Source organism: Miniopterus natalensis, chromosome 2 (assembly GCF_054644295.1).
Source record: "Miniopterus natalensis isolate mMinNat1 chromosome 2, mMinNat1.hap1, whole genome shotgun sequence".
NCBI lineage: Eukaryota > Metazoa > Chordata > Mammalia > Chiroptera > Miniopteridae > Miniopterus > Miniopterus natalensis.
Window position 1 is genome coordinate 127,633,576 of NC_142082.1, and position 14,783 is coordinate 127,648,358.

Below are 14,783 nucleotides of genomic sequence, written 5' to 3' on the forward strand. Positions count from 1 at the left end.
CCCGGCGATCAGAACTTATACAGTCAATGGAAGCTTTCCTTAAAGGTTCTGAGCTTTGGGAAGCTATTCATTCCCAACAATGAGCATGTCCAAACACTAAGCATTCTCCTTTTGGGGGGCCTAGAACTCTCTCACGAGCCACACAAGAAAGTCTGCTTGGCGACCTTACAAGCCCACTGTGCGCTGAGCCTGACCCAGGGTGACCAAGCTTGGATTTCCTCTCGGTTTGACTTCACAACTGATTCTGCAGACTCAACTCCGCATTATTTTGTTCCCCATCAAAGGTGGTTTGAAATCCACTCATAAAGAACTCCCAGAGCACTCTCAGCAGCCGCTGGCTACAGCCCAGCAGGCACAGCCCTGCCTGGAAAGTGGCTCTGAGTCCACAGCCACCTCCAGGCGGCATCGGTTGTGTGGCTCTGGCGACTGCTTGCTGTGGTCTCCCTTACTCTGTTCCCCCACGGTCCCCTTTTGCTATCTCCTTGCTACTAACCCTAACTATTCTTTCTGGTTTGTCTCTGACACTGACATCTATCTGCTCCAATGCACAGTCCAGAGAATTCTGGAATAATAGAATAACATGGCTATATGCTTCTTCCCCTGGGGCAAGCTCTGGTTTTGACCCTTCTTAGCCAGATGGCAGGTCAAAAACTGATACTAAGCCTAATTTTTCCCTTTTATGGTCTTAGTGGTCAACAATATTGGAATTCATAAGATCTAATGAACACATTTCTTTATGTCAGATTTAGACTTCCCATAACCTTATTGGTTTTTCGTGGGAATATGTGAATCTAGAGAATGCTGGGTGTGTCAGTAGCGGTAGATGCTCACGCTCTCCGAGCTGGGAATCCCAGCAGAAGACAAGCTCACTTAGGAGAGTGAGAAAAGTTAAATGACTTCTAATGGGAATTCTGTGTCAAATACTTGGGGATGCCTCCTGCAGTGGGCAGGAGCAAGTGAGAAGTTAAAATAGAAAGGGGAGACAGGCAGACAGAGGCCCCCCCTGTCTTCTCTAACAGGAAGATGCTTTAGACAAAGGGAGTGGAGGCACCCTGGCACCAGCCCTTACTTCTCTCTGAGAATGACTGTCTCTCCTGAGATGAGCCCAGAAGCTGGTCCTTTCCCTCACTTTTTCAAGAGATAGATAAATATCCCTTTTGCCATGTGAATAGATTAAAAACAAGAAGCACTGGAAGACAGAGGCAAATGGCCAGGGCTCAAAGGCTGAGGGGCCATCACAGCAGCAGCAGAAGCGTGAAGACCAGAGGTCAGAAGACTCCTGCATCCCTACAGGGGCGACTCCACGTCCCTGCACAGGAGGATGGCAGTCAAAGGGGACCCAGTTCTTGCATAGCAAATACTTTTGTCCTTATTGTATTTTTTTGCTTTAACTACTAATAAATTGTATATCTTGAGATAATTTCACAGCCCCTTTGGTATGAAGTCTGCATGGAAGAATCTAGAGGAATCCTAGTAAGTATAAATGTCCAGGGGAGAGTGGGTTGTACCTAATTGCTTAATCACTCTTTTCTCCCATGAAGACCAAAGAATTTGAGAAAGTTATTTGCAAGACTAAAAAAGATACACACACAGGCACACACACACACACACACATGAAAATCACAGTAAGCTGTTAAAAAATACCGGTTGCCTGAAAAAGATCATCCTTCATCACACATTTAAGTGCAGAAAGCCTGTGTTTCTTTTCTTCCTAGTTTGAGCTTATGAAGGGCTCCCTCATCCCTAAATTCAATCCAAGGTCAATGCCCACTTTAAATGGCTCCTTGTCTTCAAAGTAAATAAAAGGTCATATATGACAAGAGGAAGATGAAAAGAAAAGGAGCTCCTAGAGCATAACATTGAAGTTTTTCTTACCAAAATGTCATCACAGCAATGAGAGTTATAACCAAGGTCTGGAAAACCCAGTTAGGACACCACTGTTTTTTTCCTGAAAAATAAACCTATAAAAAGATTCAGTACTGAGCAGTGATAAAGAGGCAAAGTGAACTGCAGGAAGGATGCTTGAAGGCTCACTCCCAGTGGGGATCTTTGCTGCTCCCTTGGGGTGCTTAGGGTGCTCCCTTCCTCCTACATCTCCCTCTTCCTCTCTGCATCCCTGAAAACAAAGCTTTCTCAAAACCCACCTCAATTCCCTCCTTTTCCCTGACACTCCAGGCTACGGGGGTCTCTGTTTCCCCTGACATCCTGCAGATGATCGTCCATACCATTCATTTAGTGCTTATTCTTAAAGTTTTATGAGAGCAGAGAGCTGTCAGAGCCCAAATGTCCACCCCTTTTAATAGAATGCTTTTCAAAATCGAAAAGTTTTTAAGACATGATAGAGTAAATCCCAGTGGAAGAATTTCAGGCATCATGACAAACTGTGGGAAAGATTTTTGTGGCATGAAATATTACTAAGCACTCCTCAAATCTTACACATCTGTATCTAATTCCACCACCTATTTTTAAGGACAGTTCTGGGCCTGTGTTTTATTTATCCATTCAACAAATATTCATAAAGCACTAAGATGTACAACATGACAAGGGATATGAAAATGAGTAAGTTACAGTCTCTAGGAAGTGAAGGAGACAAAGCTAAAGGACTGATACATATTTGGCATGAAAATTTGCATATGGGGAATGGATCAAGAACTGCAGGCTCAACAGCTGTGCACTTGCTTTGAAATCTGGCCAAATATATAGGAGAGGTGTTCTGTCCCCTTAAATAAGGTGCTCCTTAGATATGAGTGTTCCTACTAATGTAATGGAGAGTGTTATGCTTTCTTGCTCCTGGGGGTACAGGATGGAATTATGCTTTTGATCAGAAAGAAACTGAAGGAAGGTGGTAGTTAAGAAAAAGCTTAAAATTGGTCTTTTTAAAAAATTTCTTGAATAATGGTGAACACATATACAGCCCTTATTATGTGCCATAAACTCTTCTGAGTACTTTACACAAACTGTTTTTTAATCTTCACAATAACCCTCAACAATCCTCTGAGGCAGATACTGTTATTCCCATTTTAGAGGTGAGGAAAATGAGGCCCAGGGAAGTTAGGTTCCTCACCCAAGGTCACGTAGCTAGTAAGTCACAAAGCCAGGATATGAACCAAAAAACATTTGGCTCCAGAATCTGCGCTCTTAGCCACAATGCTATGCTGCCTCCCTTTCTCTGCCCGTAAAAGGAGGAAATACCCTACAACTTAGATATGAATTATTATTTAAAAGGTCCTCACGGCTTACCAAATGAACTCCTTAACCTGGTGATCCAGAAACTGAGTCTAACCTGTATTTTCAGCCTTATCTTCTAGTTTCCTCCCTAACCAACTCCCACCTAATCCTTCAATGAAGCCAACGCCTGCTCCCAGACCTTTGCTCATACCATTCCACCTGCAACCTCCCTACAGCTCCTGTCAGTCTAGCCAACGCTTATTCTTCCTTGAAGGTCCAGCTCCCATAATACTCCTGCAGGACTCTGAGATTCTGCAATATTTATCATATTGGGGTACAACTATTCTTTGCCTTTTCTTCTGATCTTTTTCTTCCCTGACTACCCTGAAATTCTTTAGTTGAAGAGGCCATGTCTCACCTGTATCTGCCTTCCACGGGCCTAGGACACTGACTGCAAGAGGTCTCCAAGTTGAATGGGTGCTCTTTAATGCCTATGTCACTTCCTGACTCTGTGTCCACATCCCAACCCCCCACCTCACCCACACACCCACGACTCTTAATGCTTTTAATTTAGATTGTGAGACTTCCAGGAATATTTTCAGACTGAGCTCTCCATTCACGCATTCATTTGACAAGTATTACTTGAGAACCTACTATGTGCCAGACCTTGAAACATAGCATAGGAAAGCAGACATGGGGACTGCTTTCATGCACCATATATCTTAGTTAATATTCTGAGATAAATGCAAAATAAAGAGATTTTTTGGGTGCAAGGTGCAAGCTATAGAGGTTGCACAGGACCAAATTGCACCTATTAAGAGTCACTATAGATACAGATACAAACCCCCCTATCCCATTACAAACTGGTTGGTACAAAGGGCACCTTCCCTACATAATATTTTTAATGTTTTGTTGATTGAGCAGCCTGCTATATACTGGGCACTGTGCTAAGGGCTTTAGCTCATTTAATCCTATAGAAAATCTTTGTAAGGTATCATACTATTATTATCTCTATTTTCCAATGCAATTAAGTAACTTGCCCAAAAACACGTTTACATATGTATTTACCCATGTATTTATGTCTATTGGTAAACCAAGAAGCTTGTCAGCAATATAAAACATTGTAGTAATTTTTAGTAGGATATTAAACTCTTTCTGAATCCTTTTAGAACAGTTCAGTGTAGCATAACATGAGAAGTAGAGAGAAAACTAAGGCAATGGCCCTAACATCAGGTCATCCCTTACCAGTACAAGGTCATGAATACCTCCTGCAGAAGGACCAGCTTTGGAGCACTGGTGGATCAGAGGGAGCAAGCTGAATTTCACAGCTGTCTATGAACTGCAGCTAGAAAGGGGGTATTGCAGCTTCTCCCTCCCTGACACTTCTCTGCAGCAGAGTGTCCTTTAAGTTAATAAGTGATTAACCTTCACGTTTTACTGTAAATGCTATCCTATTGGATGAAAGTTCTCTATTCGTTAGTAAAGCCATCACATTTTAACCTTCTCAAGCAAGTGAATACCTACTCTCTATATACACATATAGTACTAAATATCAGAGGGAGAAGAGGGATTAGCTGACATTCCTTCAGGATCTTCTGAAGTCAAAGATAAGGGACTATGTGGAGTGAAGGCACCCACGCTGATCTTACAGTCCAGGGCCATATGCAGGTGGGGGGCAGCAAATTTCTCCTGATGGGGACACTAGAAATAAAAACTGGTGGAATAATATTTCTGAAATGAACATGTTCTGTACTCATTTCTCCAAACCTCTCTTTGAAAAACCAGATAATATCTATTTAAAAGTAAGTATTTAAATACCTAAATACATAAGGGTGCAAACTAAGGAACTCATCAACAAATAAATAAAGAAAAAAATCTTGATCAATTTCTCTAAAGACTTCTTTTTGTATAGAAAAAATATTATCTCTGTTCATTTTAAGTGTAAGTTTATTTACCTTGTTGGTTTTTTGGGGAATGGTCCTTCTTGAAAGAGTACTAACAGCTCTGCTAAATTTGCTTTAAAAAGAAAGAGAGAGAATTAATTACTCTTCAAATGCCTCTCCAGGAGTTATATGACAAAGGCCCAGGCTGTCGCTAACACAGCAGTATTACTTTTTTTTTATAATACAGTGGTGATTTAAAAAAGGGAAAGTCAAGGCAATTGAGAGTTCCTTCCGCGGGAAAGGACCTTAGTAAGCATAAATGAATGCATTTCATTTCTCTTTCTCTCAAAATTATACCCCAGGAATTGTGCATTTACCTCCTTAAATAATAAAAGTAAATAAATAAAATATTTTCCCCTGAGGACAAAACATGGTTTTCTAAATTTAGAAATCACCACCTGCCTAGTTAAAGGAGAAGCTACCCTTTTAAAATGTATCACTTTTTGTAACAACTGCTCTTAAACAGATGTGATGTTTTGTCTCATTTTTAAAGCTGCAACAGAAAAAATAAGAAAATGATCATATAAGGCAATTGTGTTCCAAAACATTCTAAAAGAAATATAGGGACTTAACTATAAGAAAACCAATGGCTGTTGCTTGACCTAGTTATGGAAAGGCCCCACTCTTTCTCCAGATCCCTGTGGCCATCCCGGATGTACCTGATCGAGCTCGCTTCGCTGGCTGAGGACTTCCAGCTACTGAGCCGCTTTAGCCTGGCCAGCTTTCGGTTCCATATTTCTAACTCTTCTATTCTTTCCTCCAGGTTGTTGGTTAGTTTGCAGAGTTGCTTCACAGCACCTACATTTTCCATAAAGATCTGGTCCTGAAAATGAAAATAATCCAGAGTGCATAAATTAATAAAATCGAGGCCACCAGAGAACTGTCCATTGCCCAAAGACATTGGAATACACCACTGAAAATGGTTATGCACAACCCCGAGTTCATTCAAGGTAAGTCTGGAGAGCTTTGCTGCTTAAAGTGGTCCTGCTAAACGGCTGGCTGCGTAGTAAAACTGCTTATGTTCAATTTTCAATAAAATGGAAGTATGTCCTTGTAACCCAAGAGAGAGAAAGGAGCTGAAGGACATTGTCAAGTTTGAAACCTGAAGAATTATTTTCAATGGCCATCACGCTATATTTAAAACTCATAAAAAGCAAGAGCAGGCTCCTGAATGTTGACTTGTGTCTGCATCACTAAATCTTCATAAGAAATGACTTCGGTTCTTCCTGGAAAAATGTGCATCAAATTGTTCAGGCGAAGGAGGGAAGAATGGAGACCTAGGCTTTTCTCTGAGTCCTGCCACTTACTAAATGTGACACCCAGATAAAACATAACCTCTCTGAGCTTCAGTTTATTCATCTATAAAGGAGAGGAAAAATTTTTTTTTTTTTACTATATCTTTTATTGATTTCAGAGAGAGGAAGGAAGAGAGAGAGAGAGCTAGAAACATCAATGATGAGAGTGTCATCAATGATCGGCTGCCTCCTGCACCCCCCTGACAGGGGATTGAGCCCGCAACCCGGGCATGTGCCCTGACTGGGAATCGAACTGTGATCTCCTAAATCCTAGGTCGATGCTCAACTGCTGAGCCACCAGCGGCCGAGTGGAGAGGAAAATTCTTGAGGTGTTAATTTCTGCTTTGACATCCCATGAGCTATCATGTATATTTGAGCCTAACTCCCAAAACAAAATTTAAAACAACAGCAATACTTAATTCTTTAGGTTCAGAGAAAGAACAAGAAAGGGGAAATCAACCAAAGCCAGAGCACAAAAGCCACACACTTCAGTTGTCCTAGGAACATATGTGTCCGTCAGTCATAACAAAAACTCTGGAAAGCTCTCATCAACTCACACACGCCCTGATCCCATGACCTCTCATCCTTTCCCCCCTCTGCGTACACGTTCGGAACGCCACAGCACGCTTCGGGGCTCTGAGCGACTGGTCCACTAGCGTAAAGTAATGAGCTAGAGGCCAAATGAGAAGGACCATTTTGTGGTTAGGGGATCCAACTCAAAGGGGTGTGTCTTTGAGATTCCCATCATGCAAACCACAGTTTTAAGGGTTTCAAACGCTGTAAAGCAACCACTCAGAAAGGATTCAGACCTGAACATAATGGATTTAAGGCTTAGTTCCTGCCATTTAAAGACATGGACACTGCTATAGAACAGACAGGCAAAGATAGGTATATAGGCGATGCTAGAATACTCTACTACTGTCATATGATGGTATATAAATCACTTGACTCAAACATAAAGGTTAAAGGACATAAGTATTAAAATTACCTACAGATACAATAATTTGCTAATGGTATACACATTAAAAGAGGTATATTATAATATCAAAAACATAAAATGTGGAAGGAGAGTAAAGGGGTAGAGGTTTTGTATGTGATCCAAGTGAAGTTGTTATCTGCAAAAAATAGGCTGTTATATCTAGAAGGTATTTCATGTAAGCCTGGTGGTAAGCACAAAGCAAAAACTTATAGTAGATATAAAAAAGATAAAGCAGAGAATCAAAGCCTACTGCTACAGAAAATCATCAACTCACAAAGGAAGGCGGCAAAAGAGGGAGAAGCGAACAGCCAGGAAACGATATGATGGCACCAGTAAGTCCTTACCTATTAATAAGTGCCTTAAACGAAAATGGATTGAATTCTCTAGTCAAAAGGCAGAGGGTGTCTGAATAGATTAAAAACAAAACCACAAAACAGGGCCAAACTATATGCTGCTTACAAGAGACTCGAGTCTGCCGTAAGGACACACATAGGCTCAAAGTGAAAGGGTGGGAAAGGATTCTAACGGAAACCCAAAGGGAGAGCGGACAGCTATACTCATAGCAGATAAAATGGAATTTAAGTAAAAAACTAACAAGAGACAAAGAAGGTCATTATATAATGATAACGGGGTCAATTCATCAAGAGGACATTACAGTTGTAAATATATATGCACCCAAATTCAGTTTGAGATGAATAAGTTCTGGGGATCTAATATACAGCAAGGTGACTAGTGAACAATACTGTGTGTATCCTTGGTCATTGCTAAGAGAGTTGTAGGGGAGCAGGATTTTGCCACCCCGAAATATGCCTCATTGGCATGAGGGTTATTTTAGGCTGACTATTTTTAAGAAACAAAAGACTCAGGAAGAGCCTTTTACCTCCCCCTTAACTGCCTGAAATAACTGAGATAGCGGACCCGTTTCAGGAAGACAGCTATCACCACAGATTACTAGAAGAATACAATCCAGGTGTGGTCGACTAGGGGGTGGGGCGGGGTGGGGGACCTGAACTCAGCGAGGCCTGCTTGTTGAAAGCCCGCTCTGTCTCCACTTGGCATAGCACACATTTGTTTATCAAACGCTTGTTTTTTCATCTTCATGTAAATTGCCTTCCTCCCCTTTGAAGTCCCAGACTTCTGCCCCTTCTCCTTAGCTCTGGGCGGCATACAAGCCTCAACTGCCTGACCCTCTCTGGGCCCTCATATTCTTATGGAGCCTCCATTTGTACAAAATTAAACTTGGCTTTTCCTCCTGTTATCTGTCCATGTCAATTTAATTCTTAAACCAGACATAAGAATCTGTAAGGATAGAGGAGACACTTTTCCTCCCCAACAGAGGAAATCTTAAATGTTCTCACCACAAACAAAATAGGTGATTATATGCAGCAATGGGTGTGTTAACCAACCTTACTACAGTCATCATTTTGCAAAATATATGTGTATTGAGTAATTATGTTGTATACCATAAATAGTGTTATATGTTAATAATTTCTCAATTCAGTTGTGAGGGAGGATACTTTATTTAAATAAAATAAGATTGGACATGAATGGATAACTGAAATGAGTGAAGGATATACATAGGTTTTATCACTATTCTATTCTGCATATGTTTGAAATTTTTCATCAAAAATGTGAAAAATAAAATAAATAAATCACAAAACACTAACACATCAAAAAAATCTCCTGACAAAAGCTCTTTTAAAAGTTCTAATTCTGGTATAGATGTTCTTTTACTTCTAAATTTGTTTTAATAAATATAAGGCAGAAATCATGGAGATAAAAATAACATTTTATGGTTCTAAATGATAGTAAATGTCATTTGACTATTTACTATGTTTATATCACAGAAAACTTCATGCTGTAATTATAACTGTGTTATTTAGTGGGTCAGATGGCCAGCTGATGTCCACCCAGCATCTACACCGAATCAGGTTGGCAGCCATGGCCCCCACAGGCAGCCCGTCGGGCAGTGCTTCCAGCTCAGCGGCCTAAAGCTCCTGAGTCTGCCCACTCCTCTGCGCCCTCACTGGCACTACCATACCTAATATACATATTTTTTATTTTTCTTGGCAAGTGGTTTCTTCTTTTTATAAAAAATGTTTCCTTGATATGTTAATTTGTGATTTAGCCCCAACTGAAGCTGACCACAGAGAAGGCTGCTGAAGTCCCTTCTAAGCCACAGCGCGCTCTTTCTGCAGTGACGCCCCAGCAGGGCTTTTAAAGCTGCCTCACGAGATAAGAGCAATGGCTGCATTGTCTGGTTACTTGTCAATAATGATAAAAAGCCGGCTCCTATTTCTCCAATTCAAATTTGCCAGCACCATACATCTTTCAGGTAGGTCCACTAGGCCAGAAACCAATTCATATGCTTCCCTATTTAAGAGGAAATAAAGGTGGAGAGGGAGCTTACTTGTACCTTCCTAATTACAATTAAGGCCCTGACTTTAGGGATCCAGTGATAAATTACCAAAAATTAAATTCCTACAACATGATATGGGGACTGGCTCTTACTAAAATACTATAACTGCTGTCCTCTGTGATCACGGTAAAGCCAGTACAGGGGTGGGCAAAAGTAGACTTACAGTTGCAAGGATGTGAAACAGAGTTTATTCTTCTATTATTATTTATTAATTTTTGTATTATTTGTATTACAACTGTAAATCTACTTTTGCCCACCCCTTCATAAAAATGTTCAAAACTTAACCTAGAATTTTCTGAAATTGTTCTTTTCTATGCAAGCGAATGGTCTTTATGAGTTCATTTTCACCACAAATGTGCACCTAGATGCCTGAGGGACTTTTCCTAAATGCACACACCCAGGTGCCATGTAGAGGCTTGTTTGTATTCGTTAAGACTGAGATGGGCATAAGGCTGGGACAAGTTGAAAAGCTTTCCCAACTGATGCCCATTGTTGGTTAAAAACTATTTTATAACTGAACCTAATTTAATTACTCAACTCTGTCTCGTTATTATGGAACATTTTATTTTATTTATTTTATCATAAAGATTTTTTTTCAGAGAGAAAGAAAGGGAGAGGGAGAAGGAAAGAGACAAGATCAATGTGAGAGTGAAACATCAGTTGGCTGCCTCCGGCACACTCCCAACCAGGGTATGGAGGCTGCAACCCAGGCATGTGCCCTGACTGGGAATTGAACCTGCAACCTTTCGGTGCTGGGGACAACACCCAACCAACTGAGCCACACTGGCCAGGGCATTATTGATGATTTTAAATGGTACCAACTACCCCAGCTGTGATGCAAAAATGATGAAACCGGCTTGCCACCAAAATTGCTCATGAGACTTTGGGGGGCAAGTAGCAATTGCTTCAAATCACATAAGAATGTTCCACCCACAGTTTAAGACTTGCTTTGGGGTGAAGGCACATACCAACAGCGTGAGCATATTTTCTGAAAGGACGAGTAGGGCAGGTTGGCAAGGACATGTGCACAGGTAAACAACAGGAGGCATCTGTGAAATCAGAGCTGTTACCTAGTCAGAGTGGGTCTCTTATTTAAGTTTTGTCTTTCACCATCGCCCCTTCACACTCTGTGCTCTAATTATACTGAACCCTTTGTCCTTCACTGGACATGTCCAGCTCTCTCTGGCCCCTGGAACTAGCACAGGCTTCTCTCTTTACCTGAACCACCTGTCCTGCCCCTCCTCCCCCTCTCCTTACACTTACTGTCATATTTACCTATGTTATAAACACCTAGTGACGGGGCCCACATCCTGTCCACTGCCGACTGGCGCCAGCACAGAGCAGTAGCTCAGTACATATTTGACGACTAAATGAATGAATATATTCTTACAATGGCAGTTCATGCTGTGAGGTACTGAGAGAGGTCGAGTGGCCAAACTTCCAGTTTATTTTTTTTATCTGAGGTTTCTCTCAGAAAAATAAGATTAAGGTCTAAATCCCCATTAAGAAATGCCCTTGGAAATGCAGATGAATTAAGCAAAGAAACGCTGGTGTTTACCGTTCTCAGTGCAATGGGATAGTGGTTCGATTGTACTCAGCAAACTGGTTTCCACTCTGGTTAGGTGCTTTCCCCTTTAGGAGGAGATTGGCTCAGGAAAGAGATGAATGTCTTTTCAGGCCCCCTCACACCCTAGGAAACCCTGGGACTGTGCAGAGTACAACTGCAAGTTCTTGAGTCCCTTGCAGGTCTGAGAGTAAATGAGTCCACAACACTGGGGAGCAGCCGAGCAGGGGAGTTGGTCTCTCCTGTCTTCGGGAACTACAGCTCGTCCTCCGTCAGCAACACTGAGGAAAGGGGGCCAACCCTAGTGGCAAAGAACACTCGGAGAAGTTGAAATAGGCTCTTATTTCTTTCCCAGTGAGAGTCACAGACTTGAAAATCTCTCCTCATGGCATCTGATGTTGCATGGACTGACGTTTTATAATCAGATGATGGGAATAAAACAGCCTGTAACTGACGTTATGAAAATGATTGCCAAAGGGAGAAAAACTGTCTTCAGTCAATGGGTGTGCCTAGCAATTGTTTGGGCTTTGGATAAACTCAGCTTTAGATCCCTGTCCAAGAGTTTATTTTGTGGATAATTCTCCAGGCCCTGACATGGATTTTAAAAAAACCAGAATCCCCAAACCAGAAAAGCAGGCTGCTGAGAGTATGGAAGCCCAGCGCTCCAGCTGAATTTCTAACAGGTCCCTGGAGGAGAGGTCTGCCTTCCCTGCTTATTTCTCTTGCAAAGATGACAACTCCTGGGTTCATTTCCCTGGATTTGTGTTTTGACTTCTGCTTTAGCTGGGAAGAGCACAGCTTTATAAAACTGTTTAAAATATGTTTCATTGTTGCCTTTTGTGTGCTTTAGAATCCTCCCTTAATTTCATTTATCTCTGTTTAAGTGGAACTTTCTGTGGAAGGACTTGAGTCCTTTGAGATGTTTTCAGTTGAACTAGCACGTCACAGTTTGTTGCAATTCTTTGATTTCTTGTCTTCCCTGGTGAGGTGTGAGCTCCTTTTGAGGGTAGTCACTATGTCTTGTGACTCCCCAGGGCAAACTAAGTACCTGGCACATGTACTTTAATGTTCAATTAACGAACAGAATCACTAGTTCTTTATCAGGCACTTATGATGTACTGACCACTTTCCTAGGTGCACAGATAAAACAATTAGATAAGGTAGAAAGGGCCTCTGCCCTCGTAGAGCATATTTTCTAGTGGGGGAATCTGACCAACAACACCTAAACCACAAGTAAATAATATAGCTTTAAGCTGTAATTAGCACTAGGAAGGAAGCCAACAAGGCATTGAAATAGAAAATAATTGTCATTATCTTAAGCCATTGCTCTAGCTTAGTCTATTAGTGTTATTTTTGAGAGCACTGGGGAAGAATAAAGTAGCCTCAAGTGGACAGTTACAGTCTCATCCTGAAAAAGACAGGTAACCCAAAGTAAAACTGGGCCCAACAATTCACAGAACAAGAAATCTAAATAGCTAACATAAAAAAGAAATGCACAGCTTTATTACTAGTCAGAGAAAGGCAAATTAAAACACTAAGATATCACTTTATCCTGACCAGATTGTGAAATTTAGAAAGTCTGGTGATGTCAGGTGTGAAGTATGTAGAAAAACTGGAAGCCTCATGCGTTGCTGTTATGAGTTAGAACTGACCAACCATCTGGCAGTTTCATGAAGTTAAGGCAATGTACATCCTATACCCCACTCCTGGTATATGTCCCAGAGAAAACCTGCCACAGATTCATTCACAAGGGGGCCTGCATGAGAAAGTCAACTGAGTTGAGGGATCCACATTTTAGAAGGAGAAGGTAAAGTCATAGGCCAAGGAATTCCATGCATCAGACTATGAGCAGATGTTCATAGTTCAAAGAAATTTAAAACACATTGGAAAAGAAAACAAACACTAATAATATTCCAGAAAGCCCGAACACCCAAGGATATATACGAAACACATTGGAGTGACTGCCATTGCTGTGGAGGGTTGGGTGGAAGAGGGGATGAGATAAAGAGGGGGAAATGCAATGAAGTAAAAGGGCAGTAAAATGCGGACCATGGTACGTCAACTCTCAAGGTCCAACAACAAAGACAAATCCTTTGGGTGGGGCGGGATGAAAGGGATTTTACAGCTTGGGAGACACCACTCTTGCAGAGTTTCTTTACTCTTTAGCTCTCTGCTCAATGTAAGCAGCTTGAAAGCACAGAGATGGACTGAATTTGCAGATGAAGTCCAAGCAAGCTATGTCTACTTAGGGGGAGGAAGAGACGCTGACCTTGGTGTCAGATGATACAGATCAAGAGACGTTAGCATTGGTCAGAAGGGAACTGAATTACACTTAAAGATTCTACTTCTTTAAAAATTACTCGAAAATATTCTCTTTGAAACCTTTGGCACAAATTCAGCTATTTTAGCTAAGTTCCACTTTGATAAATGAAGTGTGAAATTTCAGGTCCTAGACCACAGGCCTATCCGGTTGTCAAAGCATTGCCACCACCTGCTGACATGATATTTAAATTGCAGTTTCAGGTGTCTGGAACAATGGCTTCTTTTCCCAACATTTTATTACAAAAATTTTCAAGCATGCAGAAAAGTTTAAAAAATTGTAAATATTCATATACCCACCACCTAAACTCCCTAGTTAGTATCCTGATCTGATTTTTTTTTAATCATTTCTCTCCACCTATACATCCATTCATTGGTCTTCTTTAAATGCATTTTTAAAAAATGAGCAATAATTTTTAAAAAGAAGACATAACTATGAAAAGAAATTTTCCAAGAAAACAATAAATGACCTATTTGTCTCTTACATTTTTATCAGAAAACAAGAGAATTTTCTCCCTGTTTCCAGTGTAAGGAGTTCTTAGGAAAGAACATGATTTAAAAACAGGTGATCAGGTGTTAAAATATCCAAGGTTGGTTGTAATAACTTACGAATTCTAAGAACTCATTTAGCTTAGAGTCAAATCAATCAAGTGAGTGCAACAGGGAATGCTAATCCCCCACAGTGAGTTCTCCTTCCTCCCTTGATGAGAAAAGAATGGACTTCTGATTCCATTTAGATTCTGGGTTGGCTATTTGAACATAAACAATATAATATTTTATAACTCAGTATTTCTCTATTTAAGCATGAAAAATACATCACTCTATTAAAAAAAAAACAACACATAAATTATTTCAGAGAGATCTGAGGTGGTGGCATCTCTGAGTGGCATCAGGAAAAATTATGACGCGCTAATCACTTATTGGGTTCTGTCATGTTGTAGACCTAAAGTTATTGCCCTAAGAAAACTTGCATTAGCAAAAATCATTTATAAAAACAATTGCTTCAGTGGGGGACAAAGTGACTAAGGTAGAATTTAAACTTGCCATAACGAAGTTATTTTTACCGCTGAAATGTAAAGAATAAAATGATTTGTTT

At 40.7% G+C, this 14,783-nt stretch overlaps 1 protein-coding gene across 1 annotated transcript in view; it reads right to left on the reverse strand.

The window, feature by feature from the left end:
- MYRFL (myelin regulatory factor like) overlaps window positions 1-14,783 on the reverse strand; it is a 99,466-nt gene that overhangs the window by 15,506 nt on the left and 69,177 nt on the right. Inside the window, exons 14-16 of the mRNA XM_016199163.2 lie at window positions 5,771-5,934; window positions 5,124-5,184; window positions 1,876-1,961 (exon numbers count right to left, since the gene is read on the reverse strand). Of these exons, the coding sequence (XP_016054649.2) occupies window positions 1,876-1,961; window positions 5,124-5,184; window positions 5,771-5,934 (311 nt within the window). The remainder of the gene's footprint in view (window positions 1-1,875; window positions 1,962-5,123; window positions 5,185-5,770; window positions 5,935-14,783) is intronic.